Source organism: Cavia porcellus, unplaced genomic scaffold (genome assembly GCF_034190915.1).
Source record: "Cavia porcellus strain 051 isolate PalLab524CR breed Dunkin Hartley unplaced genomic scaffold, mCavPor4.1 scaffold_22, whole genome shotgun sequence".
Lineage (NCBI taxonomy): Eukaryota > Metazoa > Chordata > Mammalia > Rodentia > Caviidae > Cavia > Cavia porcellus.
This window is the reverse complement of record NW_026947505.1, coordinates 55,748,415-55,765,806: the sequence shown is the minus strand read 5'-3', so window position 1 is coordinate 55,765,806 and position 17,392 is coordinate 55,748,415. Positions and strand designations below refer to the sequence as shown.

Sequence of the window (17,392 nt, the reverse complement as noted above, 5' to 3'; positions counted from 1 at the left end):
CAAGCCATGGAGGTATACGATTGCAGAACTGGACATAACCTTACACGTTGACTGGTTCTAATTCAACTTCTTTGACTTCATAGTGCAACCCGTACAGAGGTGCATTGGGTGCTTTTCATCTCTCCTTGCTGTCTACCTCGCACTTGAGAATTTCAATCAAAAAGAAGTGGAGGCTTAGATAAGCTACCTAACAGGACATACCTATTTGCCTTTGTAGTACCTACATGGGATGAGGGATAAGGGGACAAGATCAGAATGCAGCTGTATTTCTCCAAGGCACTCAGCAGGGCAGCCAGAACCTGCCTGAAAATACATGAATGTACACATCTTCATAGGGTTGTTCTCAAGCCTGCCACTTGTGAGAAAAATATTTATTGGCACCAGTAAAATGCATAAAGTTATTTTGCCAGTAAATATTTACCAAACTGGGGAAAAATCAGAATCACCCATAAGACTAAAAAATGACAGTGGTGTGTCAAGGGCAGGATAGAACAAGGGTCAGCGTTCTGTCCTCAAGATGGGATCAAGTAGGAACTTCAAAAGCTTAATGTCTGTCCCAACAGGGTGATCAGAAACCAGGAGACCAAAAGCTACTCCTCACTTAAAAACTATTCCTCATCTGCAAACTAAAAAGGCTGACAAGAGGAAATCTCTGTGTGTTACCAGACTTACATGTCGAAGCTCTGCAGTGCTATTAGAAAAAAAATGAGCTCAGCACCTTCAGCCTGCATTGAGCCAAAGCTCAGCCTTCCACAGACATCCCAGATGGGGCCTTTTAAAACTCTGCCCTCCAATGAAGGTGGTTCAGGCAACACTTTGGATGATATCACAAGACTCCCATGGCGACGCTTCACTGCTTCCTCAGCATATGCCAGTGCCCATTTTACAGGGGGGATTTATGATCTTTCTCTCAGTACAGCGAGCCAAAGTTTTATAATATTCATTAAAAATCAGCACCACATGTAATAATATGGAATACTGCCTTACACAAGGGGGCCGAGTTATAGGTGTTTAGGGAAAAATGGCAGAACTTCCTGGCCTTGGCAAGGGGTAAAGTTGCAGGCACCAGCACAACACTAACACAATCTTATTTTATTGCAAATGTACATTCAGCCTAAGTCCTAATTGCTCTCTTAAAGCCCTAACCACCACCAAGTTTTCTTCTGACAGGGCAGCCACATTATGGTCTTAAGGGGCAGCAACATCACCCCACAGTGGAAGGCAGGTAAAAGTGGCCGCTACGCAAAGGAGCTGGGGGAGGCTTTAAACTGAGGCTTAGCAATAAATCCAGCTCTTTCCAAAACCCTAGCAGGAGGGTTCAAGGCTCGCTCAGTGGGGGCAGGCCAAGGGGCTGCAAGAAAAGGATTCAAACAGCTTGGGTAGGGGGCAGCTCTCCCGCTGTCCACCACCACAGAGGGGGCCCGCGGAGCATCTTTTTCTGTCCCTCCAGGGACCGGGTGGACAGCCTGGAATCCCAGGCTGGAGGTCTGGTGTCTGTCCCTGCGGGTAGTGCCCAGGCTCTGGCACCCTCCGCGTGCACCGCACCGGCTCTGCCCACCCCTAACCCCACTAGCCCGCAAGCCTCGCCTCACAAGACCTGCGCGGCCAGGCCCAAGCGGGCGGTCAGCGGGGCCGGGCAGCGCGGGCCCTGCCGAACGCGCGGCCGCACAAAGCGGGGAGACGCGAGGCGGGGGGTCGGCCCCTCCCGCGATCCGGCCGAGCGCGCCCCCACCCGGGCTGCGCTCGCGCTCGGAGCCGGCGTACGGCGCCCCAGCGGCCGGGAGGTGCGCTGCCCCGGCCCCGTAAAGTTATTGTGAATGGGGAGCGGGTGACGTCAGCGCCGAATGTCAACAATGTAGCGATTGAGAGTGTGGGCGTTCCGGAGGGCGCGAGCCGCGCGGCGCGGAGCAGACACAGCGAGCCGAGCCGCCGCCGCCGCCTCAGCTGCAGCGCGGCCGCGCACTCTCGGGCTGCAGGGTCGCCGCAGGCGAGGCGAGCCCCGCGCCCCCCGCCGCCCGCCGCCCGCCCGCCCGCGCTCCCGGGCTCCTCCCCTCCCCCGCGCACCCAGGGGCTGGGAACCGGCTGCCATGTGATCCGCGTCCCCTCCGCCAGCTCTCGGTGACCCCCGAACCGCCCACCGCGCCGCCGCCGGGAGGGGGCTGCGGCCGGGAGCCGCGCGCAGGAGGCGGAGGAGGACGCCAAGTTCCCGGCGAGGTGAGTCCGGGCCGGGCCGCGCCGGGCGGGGCGCGGGGCAAGTTTGCGGGGCGCGCCGGGGTGGGGGGGCGAGGGGAGGCGGCCGCGCGCCCGGGCCCGGCCCCGCCGGCTTGGCGGCTTTCGGGAGCGGCCGGGTGGCAGCGCCGGGGTTGCGCTCCTCCGCCCGCCCGCCCGGCTGTTTACGCGGCGCCGCGGCATTGTGTTTTGCTGGCGTCGCTGGGTGTTTGGAGCGGAGGGAGGCGGCGCGCGGGGCGAGAAGTCGGCGGGAGGCGGGCGCAGGAGGCGCGGCCGCGCGCGCGGAGCGGAGCGGAGCCGAGCGCTGTCAGAGCCGGCCCTGCCCCCGGCCCCGGCCCCGGCCCCGGCCCCGGCCCCGCTCCCCGCCGCCCGCGCAGGCCCCGCCGCCCGCGTCCGCCCGCAGCGCCCGCGCCCAGGGCTGCCCCGCGGAGCCCGCCCGCCGCGCCGTGCGCTCAGCTGTCAGCGGCCGCCGGGTGGCCCGGACCGCCGGGGCAGGGAGGCGAGCGGAGCTCAAGTTTGCAGCCCTAGAAGGCGGCTGGGGGCCCCGCGCTGCACACCCCGCGGCCAGCGGCCGGACTGCGTCCCGCCGAGCCCAGCCCGGGAGCTGGCCGCTTCCGAGGGGACACTGGCACCCCGGCTCCCAGGGTCCTGCGTAAAGTCACAGAGCAACACCCACACCGGTGCGCTCCATCCCGGGCGGGAGCCCCGCCGGAGACACAGGCGTTTGCCAGGGGACACTTCACTGCCCACGCCGGCGGGGCGCAGTCCCCGCACCCAGTGGGTGCTGTGGAGCGTCGGGAGAGGGCGGAGGGGCGCTCAGAGACTTCCCCTGATGCCCACGAGAGGGGACCACCGAACAGCTCGGCGACCGCTGGCCGGCCGAGGATTTGGAGGAACTTGGACCTCCAGAGGAGGCGGGCAGGACCAGGGGTCTGTGTCTGGACGCCTCTAGGACCCTGGCTTCGGGGTTCACGGCTGTGCGGGAACCCCAGCATCCTCTGGCGTGGAGGCCAGTTTGGCAACTTGAGGGAAGTTCCCGCGCGGCCGCTGTCCGAGTGGGTTTGCCTGTGGCGGGGAAGGTGTAGCTGGAAGCCGGCTCGCCCGGGTCGCCGCCACCGTGACCGCCACCGCCGGGGCAGAGGGGCGAGGGTGTCCCCCCTCGAGACGGCGCTGCAGATGCTGCCGTACCCGCGGGTGGCGAGACGCCGCGTTCCTCGGCTTTCACCTTCGCTGTCTAGGGCTGCGGTCTCTCACTCTGTAAATTTCATCTGTTGAGTGTATTTAACTAAAAAGGGTAATTACTTTAGATAAAAATCCTTTCCTGCCTAGTGGGAACCTTGGCAGGGATGATGCCTAATGAGATTTTTTGCTTTTGTCTGTTTAGAGTAAAATTAGAGATGTTAACTCTGATAACGGTTTTCTCAGATCATTAAAATGTAACATGTAGGAAAGGCATGTCGAGCCGCGAAGGCTCTGGCTGACATGAAAGAAGCTAAGCGTGAAGGCTGCCCCTCCTCCGGGGAGAGGGCTATTTCGGTGAGACGGCGGCGGGCGTCTTGCTAAAATGTGAGATCGCCCCACCCCGGTTCTCAGCAGCTCACAAGTAAACGGCATTTTTTCATTCTTGCAAGGTAATAATAAACGTGAGTCAAAATGACATCTTGTAAGAATTAGGCTTTAGTCTGTAAGAGAGATTGCTAAATTACAGTGTTACATTCAAACTGCTCCAATGAAAGGTCTGTCAGCATTTCCATTATAAATTCAGTTTTTCAGGAGTTTGTAATTTCACCACAAAACTTTGAGCGGCTGCAATGCTTTTTTTTTTTTTCCTCCTAGTGTTCTGGGCTTTTAAAAATGCATTGATTGTCCTCTTGCATCCATCCTGTTTTCTATTCCTGAAACTTGAGTGTTATTCGAATGGGGGAGGGGCGGCAGGTGTCAGAAATGGAATCCACAACCACGGAGTCAAGTACTTCGGTTAGTATTTTCACTGTGAAATTTGGAAGGCATCAGGCTTGCTATTTGGTAATCATAAATGTGTTGAGTAAAATTCTGATATCTATTCTGCAGGTGGACTAAAATGTCATTTGGCAGTGTGTATGCCACAGTTACATGGAGAGATACATTTTCCTCATGTATGTGTGTGTCTGGTCGCATAGCTAAATTAGGGACACTCTTGTTAGTTATTTTTTCAATCTTTTGCATGTTGCGAGTCAGAATCTGCTATAGAGAAGAGGGGTGAGGCAGAAAAGGAGAAGAGAATAAGATACACTAATTCACTTCCAGTGCCGGGGAGGAAGCCATTTATTCTCTTTCTATTGAATTATGCCCTTTGACTCACTATCGTCAGGCAATTCCCTTGCAGTCACTCACCTCTGGCTGCTGTGTGAGGGGCTTAATTATTTGCAAACTGCCTTGAAATCCCTAGATGAAAGACACTGAATAAGTGCAAAGTATTGTTATTCGGATATGGAATTTAATGATCCATTACAGTTCATCAGGAAAATGCACTTTGGAGTGATGCTAGGAAACGTTTCCACCTGATAGAGGGTAATAATAACTGCTTAAAAGTAGGTTCAGATTACAGATGAGACAATTAACTCTAGCCATGTGCTCTTCAATTTGTTGCAATTCATTTTGTGATCAAAGTGAGTCGCAGAGAGCCAGATGGTCAGGTTCACGTTCAAATCTCTCCTAGACCAGCCCTTCACTTCTGGGCACACTGTCTGCACAGCCCAGGACTTGGTTATTCATTAGCACTTGTGAGCTGTTCCTCAGAATCTGTAATAGAGGCTCCTGCATGCCAACAAAAGCGCTCAGGCCAATCTGTATTGTTAGGAGCGGTTTAATTTTACTTGGATTAACTCTCACTTAGTGTCTGTGGTGCAGATCCAGCCTTAACAGGGAAGAGGGCCCAGTGGCTCTTGAGCTCCACTGTATGCGGCTCCACTGATCTAAGCTTTGAACTCCAGATTTCAGAGGGGCAGGGGGTGGTGCTAAAAATACTGGCTGGATTGTTGAATGAATGGGAGAATACTGTACGTGGGTAAATAAACATCTTGCTGTTTTTCCAGGGCAGGGATGATGAACCTGTTAGAGCTTTCAGTGATAAGAAACAGTGCACTGTGGCAGTGAGCCCTGGGTTCACCACCTCTGATCTGGGGGGTGACCGTAAGATTTACACATGGCTGCCTCCTCTGTTCCACTCAGAAGGATCTCTCACACCTGGTTTATGTTCAGCTGTTGTTTATATGAAATACGTGGTCGTTCCTGAACGAAGCGCCCTTCATTTCCATTTTTCACTGCATCCTACGAATTAAGTATCTGGTCCTGGCGAGGAGAGGGAAGGTTGTGGAGGCGCAGGCAACCACTCCACTGCCTCACTCTCTGGCCACTGTTTCCGGACGGGAACTTCTGGGAATGCTGCCTTTGTGTTCCCACATTGTTCGGTTTTTCCAAGCTAAATCTTTGGGTTTTTATGTAGAATCTCCTATTAAAATTTTGCCTCAAAAATTTTTTAAAATGTTGGGTGAAAACATGTACACAAGCTAGAGCTGCCCTGCAGACAGCTTATCTATTACTGAATGTGAATAAAATGTCTTATTGTTTAATATTTATGTATTTAGCTGTTTTCTAAAGGCTTGTCACATAATGGATGATTTGAGAGTATGTACCAAATGAGTGCTTGCAACTGTCGAGTAAATTGAAGAGAAACAGAACTCAATCAAACCAAATTAATGTTGGGCCTTACTCAAGAACTGATACCTCTTTTTAACAGAGAATTCACCATGAAAGACTGAATAATTAAAATTGTGAGCATAGCATGATCTGCTACAGGTAAATACTCCATTGCTTTTGAGCTACTCACCTTCTATTTAGCTGTTTCTGACCAGATGGTAACATATCTACGCAATGTCTGAGGACTTCTCTGTGAGTCTTACCTTTGAGAACACCCTCTAAAGTAATAGATTTGATTTATTGAATGCCCACATGTACCAGACAGTCTTGTATACTTTATCTTTATGTACCCATTGACTTCTCAGAGCAACCCTGTGGACTAGCAACCCTCTGCCTGTTCTGCAGAATTAGAAGGTGTTAATCTGAGCTTTGTCTGAATGTGATGTCTGGAGACTGTTTCCCTGCCATCTATACATAATCCAGCGCGGGGTCAGTGATGCTAGTTTGCACTGGCTGGCCTGGTGTAGGACCTGCACACAAAGAACACCGACCTGCCCTCCTATAGGAACAGGGAACGATACAACGTATAATGTATTTGTCCACATCCACAATTTAGGCCACAGACTGCTCATGTGCCTCCCTATCTGGATACTGAATAAGCTTCAGTGCCATATGACCATAGCAGAGGCGCTCAGAGTTCAGAAGTCAGGGCTTGTTGCAAAAATTGGAATTTCTAAGGTAAAGCAGATTAAGAAGCTTTTGACAGAGTAGTCCTGTTAGGGAAGGCGTTGACAAAGCTGTGGGACCAAGGGAGAGGAACTCTGTGTTATCAATAATAGGATATGATCTGGCGCTGTTGTGTCTTTAAATTCTATGTAAATATTTACAAATTATTCAAGTCCAAATTGAAATTTGCTATGAACTAAACTCTTTTTTTGGAGGGGAGATGGTCTGGCAGGCACTTAGTAGAAAAGTTATTTTTCAAATATTCTTTCAATTTTTTTCTCCTTTTTCCCCCTTTTGTTAGTTTTGAGTGTCAGTCTACTAACAAGTGAAAGAAATCATACTATCAGGATGCTGCTTAGCTTCCTTAAAGTGGAAAGAGTCCTCCGAATCTTTCTATCATGTCCTGTACAAGGGCCATGTCATTTCTAAAGACTATGTAAATTGAAACTGGTCCTACTGCTAGCCCTGCTTCACAGTCAGTGGGTATTTTTCCTTTGTTTTTCTTTGACAGTTTTTTTTTTTCAGAATAATAAATCTCCCCAATCTGAAAGCATTTCACATACTAGTTTATTCTGCTCACTGGTGTTGCAGCCAGAATGACACTCAGCCTCCCCAGTGACTTCACAATCACCACTAGTTCCCTGCTTAACTCTCTTTTGTTCCTCAGCCTGATAATGAATTGTCCTTTGCTTCGAAGATGTGTCATTTTTCTCCCTGACCTTTTTGTTCTTTTCCTGAGGGCTGCAGGGTGCGCTGCGGCTGACATGATGAGAGCAGGCACTTGGGTGCCAGCCCCCTCCCATCCCTGTGGCAGCCTCTATGGGCTTCTTTCCCAAGCCTTTGAATCCTCTGCTCCCTGAACCTCCTGCTTGTAATTCTCTTCCCATAGTTCCTGAGCCTCTAGCTGGCCTGTCTACAAAATCTCTTCAAGTACCTTCAAAGAGGGCTTGATGTGTTGAAGTCCCCCCAGTGCTCAGGCCTCGTTCCATCATCTGTCTGTGTCCTCTGTCACTTTAAAGCAGATACTCAGGAGCTTCCTTGGAATCCTCCCTAATTCCAGTCCACAGAAGGCCTAGATTTTCACTCTGGAGCTTAAAGTTAGGAGACACCAGCATAGTGAATGCTCATTCCACAAGTAGGAAAGCAAAATGTGTAAACTCAGCAACTTTCCTTGCATCACAGTATACACATTTCTAATAATGTACACATTATTAGAAATTTTTATTTTCTTCTGAGCCTGTATTTGTCTAAGTAGCAGACTTGTAGATGCTGCAGAATGAACCAGGTGTCCAGAAATACTGTTCTTCGGAGGCAAATGCCTCAATCATCCACTGAACAAGTAAATTGAGTATTTCTTATGTGACAGGTGACCACAGCACTAATGGGAAGCAAATGCAATCCAGGTTTCTGCCCTCAGGAAGCGCAGCCTTTAGTAGAAAGACAACATAAACCAGTGAAAACAGCTCATTAAAACTCCTCCAGAGGGTAACTGTTCCATGTATCACAGGGTATTGGGAGGTATGGTGTTAACTGGCTAGTAGACGGGGAAGGCCTCAACCCTGAGGAACTGTGGCATGAGACTAATTCAGGACCAGTCTGAAATTTGAGGCTTACTTTTTTCCTCCAGCAGCCAAATCCTATTAATTTACTACTATCTTTGGCCCTTTGGAGTATTGCGTAAGCCATGATATAACCTCTGGGGCCATTTTAGCAGATAATGATTCCTGTATACAGAGTCCAGAATTGATTTATCTACCTGTGTCTTTGAAGCTTGATAAAAACAGATTGCTAATTGCCAAAAGTACTATTAACTTCCATAGTTGGAAAAAATGAAAGTAACATTCTTACTTTGAACATAATGTAGGGTCATTCTGACAGCATTTGAATGATCAGGAGCTGCACAGACAGTCCCTTGCAGTTGGCTGATGTGTGTGCCACCTAGCCAAGGACCTTAGTGAAAATGTAAATATAGCTTCTGTCTGAAGCCCCCACCTATTCCAGAACAAGGATGGTCTCCATCTGCAAACTGAGGATGATTATCTAGACTTTTTTTTGGAAGCACAAAGACCTTTTTAGGAATGTTGATAGTATCTGTGTAAAATCAGTTGATTACAGGAGTCAGTCTCAGTTTTCTTTTCTTTCAGTGATAGCTAAGCAGCCTTGAGAGCTTCCTATGTGTGTTGTTCGTATGAAGTCACTTAACCCTTACAGATACCCAGAGTAAAGTGTGATCATTGAAGCCGAAGCAGTGAGGTCGCCTGCATTGGGGTTGGACACTAAGTGTCTGATTCTAGAGCTGCCCTCTGAGCCATCACACTGTGCCTCCTGCTTTCCTTCATTTGAAGTTGGAGCCTGCTGTAGCAGGTCTTGGAAGGGTAAATATAGGACATCCTGAACTATTGGATGTTATGTTGTAGCCACCTGAAAAGTAAAACTGAAAAAGTAATTTCTCAGGGAACCTGAGTGTCTCTTGTCACGGACACAATTGATTTCGTCAGATTTTAGTGATCGTTGAGGGATCAGAAAGTAGATGTGGTGACGTGGAAAAGCAAAAGGTAGGAAGGACATTAATCCGTGGCTCTGTTCCCTGTGTTTATCTGCAGCTCAGACTCTAACTTTCTTGTTAGGTAAAGAAATCTTTTTGGCTTTCTTTTTTTTTTCCTTGTTTCAGTGGGGAGGGAAAACGTGAAAGCAACTATTCCTCTAATAGGTAGCGTAGCTATTCTACCCTGGAGGAAGAATTTCAATCGGAACCAATTCTATTAAAGCTCCTAATTGGAAATGTTAGCTACCAGTAACAAATACATGTAGGTAACCTTTGTTCTCATTCTAGTCAATTTCAGGAAAAGATTACCTTGCCATTTTAGCATGTTGCAACTTTCAACTGAGAGTTGAATGATTTTGAAGGACTCAGCCAGGCAGTTAGTTTGGCAGTGCCCCCAGTTACCTTGGTTTGCAGGATCACTGTTCAGAGTGCTGACTCAGCTTCACTCTGCCTGGGCTGGACACCAAGTTGTCATCTCTAGTCAGGAGGCATTACTCTTAGGAGCTGCTTGAACATTAAGCACATGTTAGAAGCTCAGCTTGGGAGATGATCAAGTGTATGAATGTACTATGCATATTTTTCAGCATTTAGTTCAGATTTTGGAGCTGGCTAAATGGGGAGATGCTTAGTATGTCAGTGTTGGAGGTTTTAAGTGATTAAAAAAATCAAGCAGATGAGTGCATAAAGATTTCTATGCAAACAATGATGAGCTTAAATTAAAGCTGCTGATTTAGTGTGAGAATTACTTGCATTGATTTGTAGAATATCTATATGGGTTCAAGATTCCATATTATGCAAATGAATAAGCCCTGAAGAGTCAAACTGAAAAAAAAATGAAATTAACTGTGAAAGATATTATTACCCATTCAGCAAGAAGAAAATGTAGACATACCGCGAGTTAACCCTTACTTTTCATGAATCCTTCTGGGGATACCAGCAGGGATGGTGATCTTTCCTTGTCTGAATTACAAAGAAGGAAAGCAAGTTTGCTGTCAGTTTTATTAAGGTCCTTTTTTCTCTTCTTTCTTCCTGACTTTGTGTTCTGCTGCCTTTTGGTCACTCAGTACCTTAATTAGCTCCTTTCCTCTTCTCCTCAAATCAGTCTCAAGGATTTTAGGAGCATAACTTTACTAAGATATAAATAACTGAGCACACCTTGTATATTACTTTTCTGAGATATCAGCATATTAATAGGGGATGAAGCCAAAGAAGTAAGACCTTAAAGATAAAAATAATGGAATTTTATGTTTTAGCCAGATAAAAAGAGTACATTTTTGAATGAAGAGAGGGTCTTTACTAGCCTAACCCTGAACAGAGAATATAGACAAGTAAGTAAGAGCATATGAGCCACAGTCATATTAAAAGTATAAAGAGCAAATGATTTTTAATAATACGTTTGTTAGTAAGCGTCACCTTGTTCTTGGCAGACAGTGGATTTGAGCATACAGTATAGACCTATCTAGCAAGGCAGAGAGTTACGTGACATTTAAACAAAACCGTAGGGAAAATGCACTTGTTCTGGGAATAGGGATTTGTATCAGTTAGTGGCTATGACTCTGAGATTCTCTGTTATCTTTTATATTGAATCTTGGCGGGGAGAGCAGCTCTTACCTTGCCTCTCTACTGCAGTTTCACTGATGAAAATCGAGTCGATGAATTTATTTCAAAATTGGCATGCCACATACTGTTAGCATGGTGGTGACATTTGGATATTAGGAAAAGTTGACTAATGAAACGCTGCTTATTTTAGATATTGTTGCCTGGTAAACACCCAATTGTGAACAATCTGAGCTTCCGTCCCCTACCATCCAGCCCAACACTCTTCAAGCAACCATGCTATGTTGGGTTGATGGCGCCATCTAGTGCCAGTATGTGAAAATGTCTGCTGGACTGCACTCCTCTCGATGTGGCTCATCTCGGAGTCCTCTCTGTGAAAGAGCACTGTCAGTTGAGCCTCCTTGACAGTCTGAATTTTCCTTTGTCTTCATAGTTCCTTTCTCCCACATTTCATTTCTTCTGTCTGCCTGTCTCTAGTGACTCCTCTTTGTAACTCCCTTTTCTGTCATCCAACTGTTGATTAGTTGTTTAAAGCACACAAAATTCTGTATTCATTGACAGATATAAACAATTTTCTCAGGATACTTCATACCAAAGTAAGAGGACACCATGCACTTTGAAGTGAAATTAACCTTTTAAACTATATTGAAGAATCAGAGTGAAGCTAAACATGAAGTGCAGAAGACTCACTTAGAAAACTGTTCTCCTCCTCCTCTCTAATTAGATGTTTCCTCCACCACGGTAAAAGGTTTTCCTTTCATTGGGTTTAGAGCTCCCCTCAGAGCATGGTTTTCTCCTTTAAAAGTGAAGATGTAGTTTCTCATATTTTAAATTATAAACGTCTTCATGGACTGCCCCAGGACATTACCAAATGGGTGTGGCACCGTTTCTGTGAGAAAATGTATTCTGGTTGCAAACCAGTTCTCTGAGTTTTTGGATCTGGTAGTAAATGAGATGACATTGATAGAAGATGTGTAGGACAGAGTGTGTTGTGCGATCTCTGCATAACGTCCGTGGGACCCAATTAGTGTGTAGGTTTAAGACTCCCACATTGAACAATGAATTTTTAATTTCCACTTATGTTAAACATTTGACATTGTGGGTTTGAAAGTAAGTCCCTTCTGAAAAACAGGAACTGTGCTCGCCTGTTACCAGTTCTTGTGGTCGAGATGGCAACTATTTTGATTTTTCAGAAGAGAGGAAAAGCTGTTAAATCTAGTTAAAATTACAAGCGGTTAAAATTAACTGGCTCATGAGATTTGAATGCAGCTGTTCCACACACAGAAAGTGAGTTGTTTATGTATTACTGCTATCCGCTATTACTAGTTGCTACTTCTTTTTGCATTGTGGTATAGATTATTTATGTTTCTGGTCTTACCTTAGAAAATAGAAACTGCAGGGGTAGAGAGGTTCCTGTTTGTTTATTTGCATGTACCCTGTTTTTGTTTTTGCCTGGTAGGTGTGTGCACCTTGTGTATGCAGGAGTATTTTAGCTTGTCAGCAGTTTCCTACCACAGGCACCTGCTGACTCATGTGGCCGTTGCAGCGCTCAGCTGGCCGCACTGTAAACTGTCCACAGTGGCAGTACCATCCTTGAGAGCACTGGCTGGATTGGTGGCGAGAGGTATTTTCATTTCTGTAGTCGCTGTTGAGCTGGGTACCTTCTTCTCTATGTAGCTGAGCACAGCGTTCTGGCTGCAGGATAAAAAGTTGGACAAATTTCTGCCTTTGTAGGGGCTGCACAAAGAATTTCTGTAAATGCCTTAGGAAAAGTGATTTTCTTAGTTGTATTTTATGGGAATTTTTAAGAGGAAAACGACTGACACAAAAGGAAAGAGAATGTGCTCTTATCCCCTTAGACCCGAAGTCCTTCCGTAAACCTTCCGTTTGGGCTTTCTGGAGGTCGCTGAAACCTGACCCACTTTGCCTGTGGGAAGCAGCGTGCCCTGAGTAGGGAGGGGGGCAGAGAGTGGGAGTGACTAGTCTCCAGTCCCTGAGAGCGGGTAGCTTCTGTTTGTATGGGTTACACGTAGTTAAGGTTAAGAAAAACAAAAAGCAAAAGCAGTACCTAACCTCCAGTTATTTAAGACACCGAATACTTTCTGAGATGGTTTCACTGTTTGTTTTCAGAGTTCAATGCCACTTATTTTCATCGGAAAGTGTGAAATGTGCTTTTTTGAGGTTTCTACATAAACTTCCTTCTGTAGACACAAATTGCTCAAATTATCCTAAAAAATCTCTGAAGAAATTTGATTAAGATAAACTCAGCTAGAGAAAGGAAAGCTTTGCGCACACCAAAGGATTCTTCTGCTTTCTTTCCTTTTTATTTTCCCCTGTAGCTTTGATAAGCACTCTACAGCAGCTTTGACCAGTAATAAAGAAAAAGCCGCAGTAACTGGGTGCAACATGATGTTGATGGAAGTTCTTGGTTTCCGCTGATATGAATGACTCATCAGTATCAATAGAATTGTGACTTCTAATAATAACAAAGTGCAAGACCTTCAAAACATGTGGTTTTAGTCCTCGCTCTTAGTGAAAGGTTGGAAAATATTAGTTTGAGCTTTTTTACTTTCTGATCTCTTAATTTCACCCCAGTATAAAGTTGTGTGTGTGTGTTTTGTACGTGTGACGATGCCCTTATTTTTCATTTTACTGTTTTTAGTTTCATTATGATCAAGGAGCCAAACTCGGATCATTTCATCGTTTAGAAATCTATGTCCTAAGCGTCTGCTGCCAGGACTGTGTTTTGAGGGAAATGTGGCTGAAAAGCAGATCCTCCCAGAATGCAGAAAGGAAAAAACTAGTCCCCACTAGAGTCCACCAGGCTGCCTGCCTCCTACACAACATCTATTGTGGAGGGCTGTGGTATTGCTGAGTAGCCTTATTGCAATGTGAGTCATTGTCAAAGGATTCCGAGAGGAGGGTTTACAGAAAACACGAGTCAGAGGAAACAGCTGAGTGGACAGGAGCAGCCGTCACAGGAAAAAGTGTGCTACCTCCTTTCAACAGCAGAGGAGCTGCCTCTGGCAGCCCTGAGCACCCTCGGGGCTCAGGTGTCTGTTAGCACTTTGTAGCCTGTTCACATGGTATGCTAGGACTGTTTCTTTGTTTAGTTTTGGTTTGTTTTTCCTGCAATTTGGCCAGACCATTAGAGCTCTGTACCCCACTAGTCTTATCCGAGAGCTTTTATTTTGCATTCTGTAGCAACTGAATTTCTAGACCATAATAGAACAGTATGCATCTTTACTTTTACAGGATTTTCATTCTGGACATTTCGCCTTTAAAATGTTCCTTTGACTTTTGCTTTCTAGTTGTGTCAGCCAAAGGCTTTTGCACCTTTCTCGCTTGGTTTGGGAAATAAATCCTTTACAGGGAAGCACATGGAATTTTAGTAGCTATTTTTTGGTTTGTGTCAGTCTTGTGTCTTTCACGCTTTGTTTTCAGTAGCTTTTTTTTTTTTTTTTTTCTTATCTCCTTCCATCTTCTTAGCATTCTGGACTTTTTATTAAAAGGACCTCTCTTTATTTTTAAGTGCACCTCTCTGTTACTCTTTTTACCTTTTGTTGCCAGTGCTTAGACATATTCGGCACTAAGGGATACTCAGTAAATGATTGAATGAACTTAATGTCTCACCGCTTTAAAAATCATCTGTGGTTTATCAATACCCACAGAAAAAGTTCAGGCTTCTCAGTGTGACATTTAAAACTCCCTGTAACCTGTCCCTGAACTACACTTTCAGATACGTTTTTATTTGCAGTTTCCTAATATATGAGTTTTATTTTGACTCTGAAGTTCTTTTATTCGAAAATTACTTCTTGAGCAAATCAGTAATATATCAAGGGTTTGCTCTTGTAGAGGATTCTTACCTATGGGTTTCTAGAAACATGAACAAAAATGTTAAAGAAGCATGTTCAGTAAAAACCTTGGAAAACACCCAAACACACATCAAAATTATTTTGAATTAGTACATTTTGTTCTGTTTATTTACTGGGATACTGGAGTACTATTTGTAGGGAAAAATGAATTATATTCTGTAGAGAGTCTGCCCAAAAAATACAGACACACTTCAGGCAAAGAAAAACTTGTGTAAGTATTTTAATACTAAATTCATTGAGGCCCCGTGAGATTCATACAACTTAACTTTGGCCTCTACAATTACAAGAAGTGGTCAAAGTGGTGGCCATTAGCTTTCAGACATTTATTAGTATGGCAAACTGCTTGGGTAATGTTGGTCATTGAGACTGCTGTACATGCATTTTCAATGTCTTCTCTAAGGACCAGTAGTATAGTGGGTTTTCTGTGATTATATGACATCTCTGGGCTCTCCTCTACGAGGATAACGCAGTTTAAAAAATCATACTATCTTTTCCTGAGATGTATATACAACGAATATATAGTACATGGATTGCTTGGTATTTAAGAGCAAGGATTTTGTGAGTTAAAATTTTGTCTCTGCCACTAATAAGTGGTATGACCTGGCACCTATTTATTAAGCTGAGCTTCCAAATCTGTGCATCAAGAAAATCTATAGTTTCTGCCTGATCCAACTATCAGGAGGATTAAATGGGCTGATATTTGTGACATGCTTAGGAGAGTAGCAGGAGTATAATGCATGTGGTGTGTTTCTTAAACCAATAACATGCTTCAAAATGGGTGCATCTTCTGAACATAGTGTCAGATGATAAAACCAAGGCACAGAGGAACATACACTGTAGGATTCTATTCAAGGAAAGTCCAAAAGCACATGAAACTATATACATTGTTTGGGGGTATATACATAGACGGCAAAACTACAAAGAAAATTGAGAGTGTATCACCAAATACCAGTTAATGGTTATCTCCAGAAGTGACGGAGATGTGAGGAGAAAGGAGGGCTTACTTCCGAGGTCCTGAAATATTTTATTTCTCAACTGAGACAGTATTGCCAATGAGGTTCTGTTTTATGATTATTTTTTCAAGTGCGCATGTATTATTTCTTAAAGTATTGTGTCACACACTATTATATAAAACACTTTAAAAAGGATTTGCATGAAAATATTTTTTGAAAATATTTCTGATTTGATCTGATATTTTTTAAGTGACCCGAGAGATGAAAGGCTCAAGGCAGAAAGATGACATTAAATAGCAATGACTGTAAATGTCTACACTTGGGTTGAAAAACTGTATTTTTCAGATAGACAATTGGGAACACCTTGGTACTAGTTCTTCCAAATCTTGTGAGCTACCAGTGAAACCTAAATGATTTTACCTAAGGTGGCACCTTCTCAAGCTGTCTCACCGGGGTCCTGTGCGAGTCCTGGCATCTCTGGTTGTCCCATGTGAGAGATGCCTCAACGTCATGTGGAATGGGCAAGAAATTCAGTCTCACCACCGAGCCAGACTCTGCATTTTGTTTTAAAAGAGATAGGGTCTCATTAAGTTACTTTTGTTGGGCTTTAAATTTACAATCCTCTTGCCTCAGCCTTTCAGAGTGCTGGGATTGCAGATGCACACCACCATATCTGACTCAGAAATCGTGTTTAATAAGCATTCCTATAGGAATTCACACAAATTTAAGAGAACTGGGCTAAATGTTTCTAAGATCCTTCATAATCCTTAAGATGTAATGATTTTATTTAGCAAACTGCATGCTGAACTGAAAATTACCAGTGAACATAGTGACTTTATCAATATAAAGCATCCAGTTTTATGTATATAAAATCAAATAAGTATCTGTTGCTGGATTAGTTTTAAACAAATTTGTCAATTTCCCCTTTAATGCAAAAGTCAGATTGCTTATGGATTTGGGTAACTATGGGAATTAAAATGTGACATTGTTAGATTGTCTTCTTTTTGATAGAGGAGTATATTTTTAAACTCGTACATGTTTATAATAACAATTACATTCATTGTGGAGAGTGAGTGCATATACATGACGTTTCTTAATTCTTTTTTAACCCCTTTCTCTCTCTCCCTTTCATATCTATGTCTAGATTCTTGCTTTAAAATTCTCTGTTAGTGCCTTCAAGATTCATTCAGTTTTTTTCTTCTGTACTCATTAAAAATTCCAAAGTAGATTAGGCTTCTGACTGCTTTAAAATTTTAAAATAAAAATCCTAAATCTAAATTTAAAATATCCTAAGTGGAAATTTAAATAATTAAAAATTCTCCTAATACATTGGTTTTGTATTGTCTTTTTTGGGGTACATATTCTATGTTTTGACTTGGGAACCTTTGAAAACTAGAGTACTTTGTAATGATTTTCCACAATACCCCTTATCTTTCAGATTGTAGATCTAGATCAGGAAAGTAAAACATTTTTATCTTTTTCCCCCTTAAAAGATCATGACTAACTTAAGTTCGTCTCTTTTTTTTTTCTGAATATTTTACTAGTTATCCTTTTAACTGATGAAGTTCGAGTGGAATCCATTATTCATTCTTTTCCCCTTCTTGTTCTTTTGATGTCTGTAGCAAAACTAATAGTTAAAACGATAGTCAAAAAATTCCAAAATAAAAAAATTCTTAAATGATTTGAAATCAGATATGATAGGCTTCAATGTCTGATAAAAACGAATGGAGAAAATTTCTCATGAAGAGATGTTAAGATTGTGTGACTGTGAGTTATTTGGTTTAAGCACATATTTCTAGATGTTTTCATTTGGCATATAGGACAAAGAA

The 17,392-nt window shown here is 44.4% G+C and overlaps 1 protein-coding gene across 4 annotated transcripts in view; it reads left to right on the top strand.

Annotated features, from left to right (window-relative positions):
• Positions 1 to 2,074: 2,074 nt before the first annotated feature.
• The window catches only part of Bach2 (BTB domain and CNC homolog 2), a 342,094-nt gene continuing 326,776 nt past the window's right edge, over positions 2,075 to 17,392 (top strand). For 2 of the 4 annotated variants that reach the window (XM_063233246.1, XM_063233247.1), the window contains exon 1: positions 2,075 to 2,214. Coding sequence is in view for 1 of the 4 variants with exons in the window: in XM_063233245.1 (XP_063089315.1) it covers position 12,022 (1 nt within the window). In the remaining 3 variants the exon portion in view is untranslated. Of the gene's footprint in view, positions 2,215 to 5,978; positions 12,023 to 17,392 lie in introns of those variants that run through there. The other 2 variants (XM_063233245.1, XM_063233248.1) reach the window with 1 other exon arrangement.